The sequence below is a fragment of the Panthera pardus genome, unplaced genomic scaffold, assembly GCF_024362965.1.
Source record: "Panthera pardus isolate Hobbes unplaced genomic scaffold, ASM2436296v1 HiC_scaffold_2, whole genome shotgun sequence".
Taxonomy (NCBI): Eukaryota; Metazoa; Chordata; class Mammalia; order Carnivora; family Felidae; genus Panthera; species Panthera pardus.
Genome location: NW_026526765.1, coordinates 133733884 through 133750254, shown reverse-complemented (window position 1 = coordinate 133750254; position 16371 = coordinate 133733884). Strand labels below are relative to the sequence as shown.

The following is a 16371-nucleotide window of genomic DNA, read 5'->3' as shown; positions in this document are numbered from 1 at the left end:
ATTTATTTAATGTACATTATGGAGCCAAAACTGTTTCAAGTATTGTTTTAAGTGAGGCACATAAGGTTAAGAAGGTTGATAATCTTTGTGTTTGGTTTTTCAATTAAAAAGAAAAAATAATGTACACGTACTGTGGTTGAGGAAAATGTAACAGTAGCTGCTACCTTTTACCCGCCCGCTGTCTCTTTCTCAGGATGCAAGCCACTGCTGTTATCTGGAAATCTTTGTAAATATGCAAGTCCCCCATTTGTGAAGCGGGGTCCTGCTTGCAGGTGGGGGCTGGACTAGACTACCTTGGCTGGCTCATCTCCATCCCGTGGGCAGCCACGGCACAGGATAAAGGGAGCTACACCTGGTAACGGGGGTGCCGTTCTCAGGTGCGGGGATGTGGAGTGGAAAGCATGACCGTGCTACAGAAGAACGTTTCTGGGGGGAATGCGCCGAGACCCCGCCAGCAGCAGCACCTTAGGTCGGAGGTACTCAGACGGGTTTGACTAGAGTCCTCGGGCTGGGCGGGCGGGGGGCGGGGCGGGGCGAGGAGAGACCCGGCTCCCAGCGGACGGGGCGGGGCGACGCGCGGGGCGGGGCGACGCGCGGTCGACGTGGCAGCCGCAGGGACGTGCGCCTGCGGTGGCCATCTTGGAGGCGGGGACGCGCGGCGCTGAGCTCCTGCCGGCGTCTTCGTGGTCTTCTCCGAGCTTTACTCTTAGCACCCCGAACTCCACGTCCCGCGCTTTTCAACTGCCACGCAGACGCTCTGTCGGGCCCCCCCAGGTGAGCGTCAGCCTGGTAGCGACGCGGGTGCTTGCGGGCGGCGGGATGGGTGCGGGCGCCTACGGGCGCAGTCCCTGCCGGGTGGGCGGGCCGGCCGGCGCCCGGAGATGGTTAGGGTCGCGTCGGAGCCCTGCTGTCGTGGAGTCCGGGCGTAAACTGTGCGAGCGTGCTTCGCCAGGCCAGCAGTCCCTGCCGCGCTCAGCCCTGTGAGTGCGGGTTGTGGGTCTTGTGCCGGCCCTGCGCTCCGGGGCGCCGACCCAGACTGGCGCCCCTGGCCGTTTGGCTCCGCCTTCCAGAGCGCTGAATGTGGGAGCGGGACCGGCGGCAGGCGCCCGCTGACCTTAGGCCGGCCCAGCCCAGCCTAGAGACGTGGCAGAGCCTGCGGGGAGGCCGCTGCCTCCAGGAACAGGATTTCGGCAGCTTCGGCCTTCTCTCGGCTCTGGGGTGCACACCCCGGGCCCGCCCTTGGGAAGTAGCTTGTTTTCCCTAGGTTTCTCCAGTCGGGCCGAGCCCCTTTCCAGAGGGTGTTTGCCTTCTGCTGTCTCTTTGTTTCTCCCTGGAGCCAAGTTTGCAGGAAAGCTCCTCTTCTAGATTGGCCGAGTGATATATCCATTTCTGCATTTCAAAGTAGGTACTTTGAGAGGCACCGTGTACATTCCCGCGAAAGTGACACATTTTGGCATTCCAGCCTTTCTCCTGTACGGCCATTATTTCGTTCACTTAACGTTTATGGAAGTTTATTTTGGCCTCACAACTGAGAATGCAAAGGCAAAACTCACATCCTGCTTTGGCACTGTTTTGTCTGTTAGTGGAGACCGTCTTTTGCGCTAGTAAAACATCAGTAATGGCTTTTAATGCTTTTATCATCAAAGCTGCATTATTCCATTTCTTTTATTGTATTCTAATAAGTAGGCATTCACTTTTTAACAGAAAACTCTGATGGGAAGCAAATTGGAAGAGGAGGGTCTGGCCAAAGCCTGAGGGCTCAATTTTTCTAAGCCATTTTCATCACTTTCTTTAATGTTAATACATTAATAATACTTCTTACGCTGAGACTTCTGCACTAAAACCTTTATCAACTTTGACATTTCACTGTTGTCACGATAGCTTTTCTTTAGAAGGGTTCATGTTTATGCACACAGCATTTATCCAGTATTGTCATTAAGCTGTTTCTTAAATAGGGTATCTTTTAAAGACTGAAAAAAATTGACTTTTTGTTGCAGGTTATAGATTGTTTTCATTACATAGGTCATTTTGCCAACACATTCGTTAGTTTTATGGATCAAGATTATCTTTAAACCTGACTTCCACCAGCCAGTGTAAGCATTTGGCAGCACCTGTAGGAGGAGACTGAATGACCAACAGAAAATGGGGAGATGAAAAGAGGTAGCTTTCGCAGGGAGTGATAAAGTCCCCAGAAGGCCATTTGTGTTCAAGTTTATTGCCCTTAGGTGTATAGGTACTGAATGAAAGGATTTTGCCTCCCTGATCCCCATTCCTTCTTAATGACATAGATGTTTCCTGTAGGTTCACAACCATACTTTTTGAAAGTGTGTATTTCTGTCTCACTTTCTACTCATTGTGGTTGAAATTGCCTTCTAGCCCCACTCTGCATGGAAATCGCTGTCACTGTGTTCATATCTTAGTTTGGGCAAGCCATTGAATTTTTCAGACATCAGTCATCGTATTTGGCATTTCCGCAGCATTTGATATTGCTGCCTGTTCCCACCTTGAAACTCTTCTTTAGCTTTTGGACACTATGGTCTCCTGGTTTTCTTCTTTTTGGTCGTCTCCCTCTTCTCAGTAAGCTCATCTTCTTTCTGCCAGACTATTTTTCAAGGATTGACGGGGTCATCTTCTCTTTTCATGGTATTCTCTTAGGTAACCTCATTCCAGAACATGACTTTAGAGGCTATCAGTAAACTGAAGACATCCCCACCCCCACTTACTTTGAAACCGCAGAGCAAGTCACATGTCTCTATTTGGGTGTTTCAAGGAGCTGAAACTCGACGTGTCCAGTATTAAAGACTGCACAATGCCCCCTTCCCAAGAAAGAAGACGTCATACAAATACCTTGACCTCTTCCTGTATCCCTGTCTTCGTGAATGGTGTAGACATCTGTGCAGTTGTGCAAGTCATGCCTCTTCCTGCCACTGCCCCATATCCAGTTCTTCAGTCGACCCACTCTCCTCCATCTCCCGTATCATCACATGTGTCTAGGCCAGAGCTTCTCACCTTTGGCACTTTTGCAATTTGGGGATGGATAATTCTTTCTTGTGAGGGCTGTCTTGTGCATTGTAGGATCTTTAGTGGTATCTCTAGCCTTGACCTACTAGATGATAGTAGTCCCTCTAGTTCTGACAACCACAAAGGTCTTCAGACGTTGGCAAATGACTGTGAGAGGCAGGATTATCCTCTTTTCCTCCTGCACGTGAGAGCCACTTGTCTAGAGTGTTACCAGTTTTATATGAACCACTTCTATCCTTCTTAATAGTCTCTCTGCATTTACTCTGACTGTCCCCTGTCCCTGTCTGCATACTGTGGTCAAAGGAATGTTTTCATACTTAGGACACAAATATGAATCGGCAAAAGCTGGAATTAGCTTTAAATACATCCTTCAGCAGACCAGTAGCTAAACTGTGGCACATCTATAAAATGGAATACTGTTCAGCAGTTAAAAAAACCTACCTAGTGATAGAGCCAACAACTTGGATAGATCTCCAGAGCATTATGCTGAGTAAAAAAAAAAAAAAAAAAAAGGGGCTGATCTCAAAATGTATGCTGTATGATTCTATTTAGGTAACATTTCATGAAATGAGAAAATGATAGAGAACAGTCGGTTGCCACGGCTTATGGTTAGTGGGTGGATGCGACAAAGGAACACTCTGAGGGAGTTTCTTTAGGGTAATAGAACAGTTCTGTAACCTGATTGTGGTGTTGGTTACATGAGTCTTTGCAGATGATGAAACTTCATAGAACTACACACACAAACATACACACAGGTGAAAATGCAAATAAAATCTATAGTTACTAGTATTGAACCAATGTTAATTTTCTGGGTTTAATCACTGTACCACAGTTAGGATGCTGTTGCTGGAGAAGCTGAGTGTAGGGTAGTCCAAGAACTCTGGTCTATTTTGCATCTTTCTTTGAATCTAATTAAAAAAAAAATTTTTAAGGCTTATTTATTTTTGAGAGAGAGAGAGGGAGACACAGAATTCAAAGCAGATCCAGGCTCTGAGCTGTGACCACAGAGCCCAGTGTGGGGCTTGAACCCACAAGCCTTGTGGTCATGACCTGAGCCGAAGTTGCCGATTAACCTCTGGAGCCACCCAGGTGCCTCTAAAACTTCTTTTAAAAAGTTAAAACAGAAGACAGAGATTTCATCTCCAGCTTGAATGCTGTACGGTGATTTTCTGTTCTTAAAAACCCCGACTCCTTGACCTGGTGTGTAAGGTTCACCCCGGTGTGGGCTGTTGCCTGTGTCTCCAGTCTTCATTCTTCTTTTCTGTTCGGTGCACATGGATTTTCTTGAACTTGTCTTGTCCCCCTCCCTTACAGGGCTTGTTTACCTCCTGTATTTTCACTTTGTCTGGAATCTGCTCTCCTTAGTTCTTTTCCCTTGCTTAATTCTATATATCTTTCAGATCTCTGCTTATATGTGATTGTCTTTCCTCCCTTTCAACTCAGAATCATATTCCTCTCAAGACTGTGTTTTTACCCATGGAGCACATAATTCAGTTCATTGCACATGGGTGGTATTATTTTATTGTCTCTCCTACTGGACTGTATGTATCCTGTTTGTTTCTGCATACATTGTATGTCCACAGGCACCAGTACAGTGCTTGGCAAACAGTTGACTTTCACTGAGTATTTGTTAAATGAATAGAAACATCAAAAGCAAATTCTGAAGTTTTATTTGGAAGTTTTGATTTTATATTTGAGACAAGCTTGGAAATTTGTCATTTTTAAGGAAGTTTTCCCATATTTTGTACTTCATTATTGTCTTAGGACCTGCTTAAAAAAAAAAAAAATTAATGTTTATTTATTTTTGAGAGACAGAGAGAGACAGAGTGTGAGCAGGGGAGGGGCAGAGAGAGAGAGAGAGAAAGACACAGAACCTGAAGAGGCTCCAGGCTCTGAGCTGTCAGCACAGAACCCGACGCGGGGCTCAAACTCACAAGCCGTGAGATCATGACCTGAGCCGAAGCCGGACAGCCTAACTGCCTGAGCCACCCAGGCGCCCCAGACCTGCTCTTTAGTTACTGTATAACATTTTTGCTGAAGTTAATGTTTCCAGTACGTGAAACATATCATTTCACAGTTACTAAAGATGCCCTAAGATGTGAACTAGAGATACTGGGAATGGAGCACATTTCAGTTTTATTTTCATGTTAACAGAAATAGCCCACATAATACATTATGGGGAGAGAAGTAATGTTAAGAATATTTAATAATAGGAGCACCTGGGTGGCTCAGTCGGTTAAGTGTCCAACTCTCGATTTCAGCTCAGGTCATGATCTCAGGGTAGTGGGAATGAGCCCTGTGTCAGGCTCCAGGCTAGGTGTGAGCCTGCTTAAGATTCTGTCCCCTCCCCCTCAAAAAATACTGAGTAATACTTAATGCTTAAAAAATTCATTTTTAATTTAAATGTAACAGTGACTGGAATCTAGATATAAGACTTACATACATTCATGTGATAGAGAATTAGTAATTTACTGTTTGAAGTTTTTGGGTAGTTAACATCAAATTATTTCCTAATTACAAAGTATAGTATATGAAAATGTCCCATATTATCTGAATGTTAAACATAAGCACAGACTGTTTTCCTAGGAATTTTGACAGATCCTTTATGTAGAAATAAATGGCATTATAAGTAGCAAACACAGATCTCTGTCTCTTGATGATTATTTTCTAAAATTATTCTCTAGAAGTACACTTGATTACCGTGTAATATTTACTACAATTTTATATCTTTACAGTAAACCATAACTGAAGAAAAATGATGGAAGAGAGCGGAATAGAGACCACCCCGCCCGGGACTCCTCCTCCACATCCTGCAGGACCAGCCGCGGCTGCTGTGTCTTCAACCCCCCTTCCTTCAGGTACATGAAGCTGTCGAGTGTCTAGTGTGTCTGGAGGGCGGTGAAGACACTTAACTTTTCTCAGAGTCAATTAGAAGACTACATGTTTACAACTCTTGTGATCTTTGCCAGGATGAAAGGAAGGAGCCTTTCTTATTTAAGCCCGCAGGTAGAAAACGTTATGTTTTGCTTTGGGTCAAGTTTTGTTCTTTGTATTTATACTGACTATATTAAATCATCTTCTTATGATTAAAAATATCCTAAGAAGCACGTATTGGTTTTGTCTCATGTTCTGTGGGTTTGATGATTAACTTTCTGGCCAAAATTTTTGAGCCAGTATGTAGGTTTTTATGCTGAAGTTAGCAGTGGTGAAAAACAGCTCTATTTTATTAAAAATACATCCAAAATGAATGAAAACACAAAGATCTGCTTATGAATGGGACTGTAACTTAATTATATACGGCTGCCTCTTTTACGTAAGGGAGCTGAAAGTCATTTGCACTGAGTCGTATTTGTTGTGTAATTCAAATTGTACATTTTAAATACTCACTTATGGCTTGTTAATGTGTTAGATTTTGCAAGAAAAATGTGATAAGATACTTTGAAAATCAAGCGAAAGCATTTTCAGTCTTCTGTTTTTTTTCCCCTTCCCACCTGTTTTTTTAGCTGCAACCGGTTCTTTTTCTTCTCCAAATGTGTCCTCCATACAACCCTTGCCGCCGCACGTGTATGCCACCCCCCAGCCGCCCGTCCCTCCCGTGAGGCCCTCTGCACCCTTGGTGCCGCCTTCACCCATCCCTTCTGTCCCAGCGCTTGCTGCCTCCGTGCCACCTCCGGGTTCGCCAGCACCTGCTGCCGCCTTCACTAGCCCTCCTCTGTCCCACTTCCCTCCTCCATCTTCTGCCCCAAACACGCTCTTATCTGCACCCTCTTCTGGTCCTCCCACATCGGGGTTTTCTGTTGGGGCGGCTTATGACATTACAAGGGGACATGCGGGAAGAGCTCCCCAGACACCCCTGATGCCGTCGTTCTCTGCACCTCCCGTCACAGGTAATCCTCTCTTACTGATACTTTGAATTAAATGGCTGTAGGTAATGTTTAAGTGTGTGGTTGTTGTTTTTTAATAACTGTTCTATTGAGAAATAACTTACATACCATATAATTCACTCCTTTAAAATATACAATTCAGTGGTTGTCAGAGTTTTTACTGAGTCCTGCAACCATCGCCATCATCAGTTTTAGAACCTTTTAATCACACCGCCCCCCCCGCCCGCCCCCCCGAAAAGAAGCCCCATTGCTATTAGCAGTCACTCCTGACTTGCTCCCAACGTTCACAGCCTGAAGGAAGCATTCATCTGCCTTCTGTCTCTACGAATTTGCCTATTTTGGACATTTCATATAAATAGAATCATGCAGTGTGTGGCTTTTGTGACAGGATTCTTTCACTTAGCATATGTAGCATGTTTCTGTACTCTGTTGTTTGTCGTATGGATATTCCTTCCACATTTTATTTCATCAGTTGATGAACTGTGTTTTGTTTTTACTTTTTGGTGTTACGCATACTGCTTTTATGAACATTGGTGTACAGGTTTTCATGAGGACATGTTTTCATGTCTCTTGGGTATATACCTAGGCACGGGATTGCTGGCTTTGAGAAGATGCTAGACTTTTCCAAAGCAGTTGTACCATTTCACTTTCTCCTCAGCACTGTCTCTGTATTACTTTTTTTTTTAACTTTGTTGTTTCTTGCTGCATTATTTTTAGCTCCTTTCTTTAAGCTCTGGAATGTTCTCATGTTTTGACTTTTTTTTTCTTTAAAAAATTTTTCTTAATGTTTATTTATCTTTGAGAGAGACACAGAGCATGAGCAGGGAGGGACAGAGAGAGAGGGAGACACAGAATCTGAAGCAGGCTCCAGGCTCCTAGCCACCAGCACAGAGCTGGACGTGGGGCTCTAACCCACGAACCATGAGATCATGACCTGAGCTGAAGTCGGATGCCCAACTAACTGAGCCACCCAGGTGCCCCACTGACATTTAAACTACCGAAATAAAGCTGTTGTTAACTTAGTAAATGCTAAAGTTAATATGTTGTAAAATGTACATGTTTAGTATATAAAGTGCAGTTTCTCTTACAGAGAAATACCAGGGTGAAATTCGAGAGTTTCTGGTTATATGGGCAGAATGGTTCAGGAAATAGTTTTATTTAGCCAGGTAAAAATTGAGAACCAAATAAAAGCTCATGTATACCTGAAGTTTGTGGTGTTGGGCCATTTTCCTTTTCTAAGTTGGTTATACCTACTTTTTTGTCTTCCCCGAATGGTTTCTGAAAGCCAGTATCCAAACTTCAGCCTTGTCATCTTCTGCCTGTTACTTCTCCTTTTACAAAAAGAAGCTTCTTTTTTATGATTTTTATTACCAAGGTTTCTGCTTATCTACCTTTACAAACAGAATTTTTAGTACAGTATAATACTTATGTCCATGAATGTGTGAATTTTCTATTTTGAGTTCAAGTAGAGCACATGGAATATGTACTCATTGTCCTACTCTTTTATATGATAGGCTTGGGTGCTCACATCAATTAATTTTATGCATTAAAGGGATTGGAATTATAGCTGCCCACATCCAAGTGCTAAATAGGGCCAATAGGAAGTACTTTTTGATATACATTTGGTCCATTTTTGGGACACTTCATAAAAATGTCTACAGAAAGGGAAAGAAATTTGTTCTTTGGAATCTTGTTCCATTTGTATTTCATAAAGATTTAGGTGATTCTTGGAGTATATAACTCAGTCCTGAAATGCCTGAGTATAGGGGTGCCTTGGTGGCTCAATTCGTTAAGTGTCGGACTTTGGCTCAGGTTATGATCTCGCGGTTTGTGAGTTCAAGCCCCACCTGAGTCTCCATGCTGACTGCAGAACCTGCTTCCCATCCTCTGTCCCCTGCCCCCCTTCTGTCTCTGCCCCTCCCTGGCTCATTCTGTCTCTCTCAAAAATAAATAAACATTAAAAAAATTAAAAAAAAAAAAGAAATGCCTGAGTATATATTCACGTTATTGAAGCTGTTTTGAGCTACTCATCTCATACATCTTTTTACAGGAAATAGTTTATGAAATAAATTACACATATTAGAAATTTTTGCCATTTACTAGGTATTTTGCCGACTCCCATTACTCAGCAAGCCAGTTTGTCATCTCTGGCACAGGGACCTGGAACCACATCAGCCATTACTTTTCCAGAGGAACAAGAAGATCCCAGAGTTGGTAGAGGTCAGGATGAAGCATCTGCTGGCGGACTCTGGGGTTTTATTAAGGTAAAGGGGTATTTAGTTGAAAAACTAGGCTGAGCTTTTTCATTCTAAAATTATTAGATGGCCATTAAAATAATTTTTAAAGAACAAAATGATATAAGGAAAAGTAAAAATTCTTTTTAGTCTTGTGACCAATTTTTTATAGTTTCTCTCAATCCTTTTTATGTGCTTATCTGCGTAGATAGATCTTTTCTAAAATTAAAGTCAAAATGGGGTAGTGACACATGGACACTATTTTGTGTCTCGTTTGTCCTTATGTAGCACATATCAGGAACATCTTCCAAGCCATAAATACTCTTCAGAAATTTTCTTTATGGCTGCTTTGCCCTTCATGCCGTGGCATTTATTTCCCATATTTATTAAAAAAATTTTTTTTTAACGTTTATTTATTTTTGAGACAGAGACAGAGCATGAACAGGGGAGGGTCAGAGAGAGAGGGAGACACAGAATCTGAAACGGGCTCCGGGCTCTGAGCTGTCAGCACAGAGCCCGACGCAGGGCTCGAATTCACGGAACGCGAGATCATGACCTGAGCCAAAGTCGGACGCTTAACCGACTGAGCCACCCAGGCGCCCCTATTTCCCATATTTTGCTAATGGACTTTAGTATTCTCAATTGTAATTCTTATAATACAGCTGTGATGAGCATGCTTGTAGGCAGATCTTAGTGCTCATCTCTGTTTTGTTGAGGTTAATTTCTGATGAATGTCAGAGTGAACAGAGTGAATGTCTGACTGTCCCAGCATTTTTCGTTTGTCAGCACTGATTATGAATTTGAAATACAACTTTTTCTGATTTGATAAACAAAAAACATACCTTGTTTTAATTTGCATTTCTTCATTACCAGATTTGAACATTTTTTTCATGTGATTTTTTTGCCATTGTATTTTTTTTTCTTAAGTCTCTAGTCCTTTTCTTTGCCCATTTTTGAATTGGGATGATTTTTCGTCTCTGAACAAAAATTCATAAGAGCTCCTAATGTAGTAAGAATGTTTTATTATATGCCATCATATGTTGCAGTTTTCTCTATTTTTATCATACATTTAAATTATATTATCCTTTTTTGACACAAAATCTAAATTTGCAGAAGTTCTTCATATCAGTGTTATGTTTTTTTTATTTTTTTAATGTTAAAAATGACCTTTTACCACCACGTTATATCATGAATGTTTTTCTGTGATTTCTTCTAATTCTTTTATGGTTTCATTTTTCTTATACCCACCAGTTTATTGTTGCTGATACTTTATTACATGAAGTAGAAGTCAAACTTAATTTTTTTCTGACTAGTTACTCGACTCTGGCAACATCGTATCCCAGTGTTTTGATATGTCATCTTTATTTTAATTACGCAACTGTGTGTTAATGTCATTTTCTGGACTTGTTTCTCTTCCACTGTTTGGCCTGCCCCTGCAATAGTACCTCACTATTTCGATTATTATTGACTCTGTTTATTATTATACTATTATTTATTGAAAGTTGACTCTGTGCTCGTGGAGATTAGGAATATTCATTAATGAGTAAGATAGAAAGGTCATTTCCAAGTGCCTGCTTTTGCAGTGATATATCAGTATTTAATTTTATAAGTTTGCACGTTTCTCTTAAGAATTTTGTTTTACTAGTCTTCTGCATTTATTTCTCTTAATGAATTTTGGAATCACTCTGACAGAGTTTCTCCCAGTATTCTGTGGAGAGTTTGGCTACAATTTAATTATATATTAAACATATTTTTAAATTGGTAAGTAGCTAACTTATTTACTACATTTGAGCTTTATGTTACACAGGGATGGTATTTTTCTAAGCTTCCTTTTTTTTTTTTAAATCCTTCTGTACTTTTTAAAGGTTTTTCCTTATATAGGGATTACTACTAGTTTCCTTTGTTAATAGCATGTGTTATGAACTCAACTTTTTTCTGATTCCAGTTAGTTCAGTGGTAGATTGGAAAAGCCTGCTAGTCAGATGCCATCTCAGGAGGCACTTCTCCCTAGAAGTCTCTTACCACGGGAGAAGTATACATAAGAAGGGAATACTCAGACCTGGTTCCTTCTGCTTAATAGTGTGGTTGTAAGAATTCAGAGGAATGGGTCTGGGTTAAAAGAGAGAATTTGGGGATGAACGGAACAAATAAGAAGCAGGAAAAAAGAAACGTTAGTAGAACATAGCAGAGTAATACATATTAATAGGTAACTTGTGGGGAATAAGGGTGAGAAACATTACTATTTTTATTTTTTGGTTAGGGAATCAAGTATGAGTTTATGGAGACGTCTCATTACACTTTTTATTTGGGACCTTAATGGATAAGTTTTGCATAGTCTTTCATATAAATAAGTGGAAATGAAATGCAATAAGAATATGTACATACAGAGAAATGACCGTGTGTGTGTGTGTGTGTCTAAAATGAATACGTATGAATATATACATCCACAAAATGAATGAATACATACACATGTGGATATACAGGCCAGTGTGGTCTGTAGACTGCTGTGGGTCTGCGATAAGAAGAGAAATTGAGGGTAAGCATTTTGAAATCTTAACAGCAATTTGACATTGCTATAACCATGTTTTTCTTACATTTTACAAAATCACAGGTCTACCATGTATCAGAAACTTCAAAAAAGTTTTCTTCCACCGTCAGGTGTTCTGTACTTAGAATGGGCATTTATATATTAATTTGTCTTGTGCAGGGTGTGGCCGGAAATCCCATGGTGAAATCTGTGCTTGACAAAACAAAACATTCGGTAGAAAGTATGATTACAACGTTGGACCCTGGCATGGCTCCGTATATCAGTATGTACTTAAGATAGAGCTGCGTCTGCTGTATGGTTTTAAAGTATATGCCTTTGTCAGCCACTCACTGTGACCCATAGTCTTGTAATCATTGGAGATCTTATGTTCTTGATTATAAGTCTTAGCGTTGGCAATCTTAACTTTTTCTTAGTCACAGATACATTTTGAAAACTCCACAGAATCAACTTTGGGAGGAGTAAAACCCATATGAATTGGTATAGTATAGTTTAATTGCAGTTAGTGTATTTTAATTGTAAATGTGGTTGGTATTGTTTTGTGTGAATTGTATTTTATTCACTGTTGACGTTTGAAATGATGCTTTGTTTATATTTGGTTTTGATAATTCTCCACTTCATCTATTTTAATTAAGTGATTGTGCTTACCCTGGGAATATTTTTAGAGGGAGTTGATCTATTTACTAATAATGTCTGATTACCAGGTCTGTTGGGGAAGTTATTTTAACCACCTTTGAATCCCCATTACCAAGAATTCTCCAGACAGGTGACATAGACATATATGTTCTATGCTGTTTAATTTTGAAGGTACCTGTTCTAATAATGTGAACAAGCATAATCGTTAGCAGGATCAGTGACCAATTATTAGTAATTCTATTAAAGATAACAAAAGCCAGAGCCATGCCCCAGGTACTTGAACAGAGATTTTGAGTAGCAAGAAAAAGTTAGTAGCTTTCAGGAGTCTTGATATTAGGTGGTTGGCTAGTAAATGTCAAAGGACAGGACCTAATTGTAATGAGTATCCTTTATTAAGTGGTTGCTCTGCCAGGCAGTACTTGTCATAAGACCTCTGCAGGGTAAGTATTTTCTTCAAGTTGGAGGTGAAGAATCTCGGTTAGGAGAGATTATTATCGTAGGTCGTATACAATTTGGTGGAGCTAGATTGAACCCATGTTCAATTTGATTTTACACTTAGCCACTTTGCTTCTCTGGAAATAGAAAATTGAATCAAGTATTAAATCAGCTGAATTGTTCTTTGTGTTTGTAACTGCCAGAGGATTTAGAAATTGGACCCTGTCATAGATACTGATTTCACATATTCATAATAATCAAGTTTGACATAATTAATGCATCATATATATTCTTCGCAAGCTCATGTTTTGAATGAGGGAAGGAAAGCAATTAGTATCTTTGAAGCTCTTGCTATTTTAACAGGTACTGTGTTAGACTGTGAAAGCAGTTATTTTACCATAACAACAAGCCCCCTGAGGTGGCAAATGTTTTTCCGTGAAAAAACAAGCTCATTGACTGCCCTGAGGTGACAAAGCTAATCAAGTCAGCACTCACATCCTGGGCTTTTCTTCAGGCCAGTGGTCTGCGTGGCATCATGAAAAAGGCAGAAAACGAAAGGGGTCGGGTTGCAGGGGAAAATATCAAATAAATTGTCTCCCAGCAGATATCGTAACGTAATATATAGTCTTAATCAGTTAACTATAAAAAGCAGTAAAACTGATGTGAAAAAGCCAACTCTTTAGTGACAGTGAAAGCAAGACCATTCTAACAAAATTCAAAAAAAAAATTTTTTACGGAAATATTCTAGAAATCATTACAGTTTCATTTGTATCAAGAAGGCACAAGAATATTAGAAATGGATTTTAACACAATTTAGCTTCCTGAATTCTTAAAATTACTTTCCTCGTCGTCATTAAAGGTGGCACTGCTCATCAAAAAAAGGCTGAGAAGCCTTTTGAGCTGAAGTTTAATCGAAAAGTACTCAGCTAGAGTCAAGAGATAGGTGCCACATGGAGAAAAAGTTAGAAAAAAAAGTGTATTTGTTCTCTCCTATGAGACTCAATGCTTTTAGGTTTTAGTAACTTAAGAAACTCTAGTACAGATGGGATCTGTGGATCATCCTATTAAATAGGAAGAAAGATTCATGATAAAAAGCCCAGATGTTTTGAAAATATTTTCAGCTGTTCCACAAGATGTTTATTAGGGCATACCATAACATTGTCTCTGGGGCAAAATATTTTACAATACAAACCGCTTTCTTGATCTTTGTATTTGGTTCGTGATAGCCATTAACGCCAGGTGGCAAAGTATGCAGTGCTTAGAAATAGGTCTTTGAACTCAGTATGTCACAAAATGTTAGATTAAGGTTTTAAAAAAATAATTAGGTATATTTATCAAATTACCCTGTGTAAATGGTATACCCTTTTTAGAAGTGATATATTAAAAATGTTTCAGAATTTTTATTTCATATTGCTCTTTGCCTTTTTAGATTTCAAGTTTTATATGCGTTGGTACTTCCATTTCCTTATATGCTTGCATATTAGGAAATAATAGATGTACAGTTTATAGCTAGATAACCCATTTATTTATGGCATATGCTGTTTTCTTCTTCTAATGATGGAGACGTAGGATAAAAAGGTTGACTCACCATGTAAACTATTTTCTAGATAAAAAGTACGTTTCATGGCAGCCCTTGTTGAGTGCAGAACTTTTTTACAACTCTGACACATTCCTTATTGTCAATAACAGCCTTCATTTTCATTTTCTGTAACATACCCTAAATGTGTAACTTGGGTTCCACAAGCCACGTATTTAATTTCTGTGATCGCTCAGTTAGTTGAAGGACTTGGAACTCCAGCATCCTCATGGTATCACAAGTTTATGCATAACAGGTGTGTGTCTTTGTTAAAGCAGGAAAACCATTGTGATTTGCAGCCTTAAAAATGGCAATGTGTTTTATACAAAGTGTAAACTTACCAGAAAATGAAATCTTGTGAAATTAATAGAGCAACATAATAGAAAATTAAACTTTTTTCATAGCTGGTAAAACATTATTTCCCAAATTGACATCTGTGGAAGACTTTGTAGGAGCTGTCATTAGATGCTAAATAAGTAGTCCATGAACAGATGGAAAGTATGGAAAGTACTGGGTTAAAGCCATGAATTTTAACTGTTGGTTTTCTGAGACTCTTAATGTTCCCTGTGGATTTCTTTTAAAAAAAAATTTTTTTTTAATGTTTATTTCTGAGGCAGAGAGACACAGAGCATGAGTGGGGGAGGGTCAAAGAGAGAGGGAGACACAGCATCAGAAGCAGGCTTCAGGCACTGAACTGGCAGCACAGAGGCCGACTCGGGGCTTGAACTCACAAACCGTGAGATCATGACCTGAGCCGAAGTCGGTCGCTCAACCGACGGAGCCACCCAGGCGCCCCTCCCTGTGGATTTCTAGGAGAGAAATGTGTAGAGCATCTCTCAAGCTTGTTTGATCACAAAATGGCTGTTTTAAGGGGATCTACTAATATACCCTGGAACAGCATTTCATAGGAAAACAACTGTTGTGCTCTATTTGTGGCAGATGAGATGTTCAGAACATTGAGAAGGTATGCAGTATCTCCCGCCTGCAGATTAGACTGTCTCAGGTAATGCATTAAATGCTCATTTTTAAAAGTCAGGAAAAGTTGGTAGTTTTCGTCCAAGCACTTGGAATAAGATGCTGTTAGATTAGAGGGTGAAAGTGTGTCTGATAGAGCAGATGGTGTAGTGAAAGAGGATTTCGGAGTGTGAGAGACCTAGGTTTGCATCCTGACATCATTGCAAAATTGTTATGTTACTGTTGGCAAGGTCTTATCAGTCTTAGTTTGCTTCCTCAGCCTATAAAGAAGTTTATAATCTGTGTCTTGCATTATTTTGTGAGCTTAGTAATAATTATGTAATGTTACCATATGACAATGATTAGGACAATTTCATTAATCTGGAGTTGAAATTTTTTTCTTGGTAGAATCTGGAGGTGAACTGGATATCGTAGTGACCTCGAATAAAGAAGTGAAAGTTGCCGCCGTCCGAGATGCCTTCCAGGAGGTCTTTGGCTTAGCTGTGGTGATAGGGGAAGCTGGACAGTCCAATATTGCCCCACAGCCGGTCGGGTATGCAGCTGGGTTAAAAGTGAGTAATAGAAAACTTTTTCAGTATATAGAAACTGGAAGCTAATTTTTTCAGAATTCTGATAGTAATCCTTTGGTCTTTATGGAGCTAATGGCTTTTTACATTCTGAAATATTGATCATCTTGGTTTTTAATTAGACAACCGTTGTGTAGTTTTACTTTAAAGAAAGGGTAGGTTTCGATGATGGGACGGGAGGAAACACGTGGAGAACACAAAGAATAGTTAGTGCTGAGAGATCTTAACCCAGTGTTAGCATGTAATTTATCATTTTATACTGAAATTATAGTATCTCTTGAATTCTTTAAGCTTTTTATTACTTCACTGTAAATAATACTTTATACTTATGTATTTCTTCATGGTTTGGGGAAGTCTAATATATTTGAAAGTTTCCCGACTATTAATGGGGTGCCAGTAGGCAGGTGCTATCTCGATTGACCCTACAGATGTCCCTTTTGCCTTGTACTTGGTGAAGGGACTTAGCAGTCATCTGGAAAGCTTTTCTTAGCTTCCTTGC

At 40.2% G+C, this 16371-nt stretch overlaps 1 protein-coding gene across 2 annotated transcripts in view; it reads left to right on the top strand.

Annotated features, from left to right (window-relative positions):
- The first annotated feature begins 624 nt into the window (after positions 1-624).
- Positions 625-16371, top strand: part of PRRC1 (proline rich coiled-coil 1) — a 34065-nt gene continuing 18318 nt past the window's right edge. Inside the window, exons 1-6 of one of the 2 annotated variants that reach the window (XM_019422120.2) lie at positions 625-774; positions 5757-5879; positions 6525-6908; positions 9009-9169; positions 11847-11949; positions 15694-15857. In XM_019422120.2, the coding sequence (XP_019277665.2) occupies positions 5777-5879; positions 6525-6908; positions 9009-9169; positions 11847-11949; positions 15694-15857 (915 nt within the window). In that variant the 5' untranslated portion in view covers positions 625-774; positions 5757-5776. Of the gene's footprint in view, positions 775-890; positions 981-5756; positions 5880-6524; positions 6909-9008; positions 9170-11846; positions 11950-15693; positions 15858-16371 lie in introns of those variants that run through there. The other variant, XM_019422122.2, reaches the window with a different exon arrangement.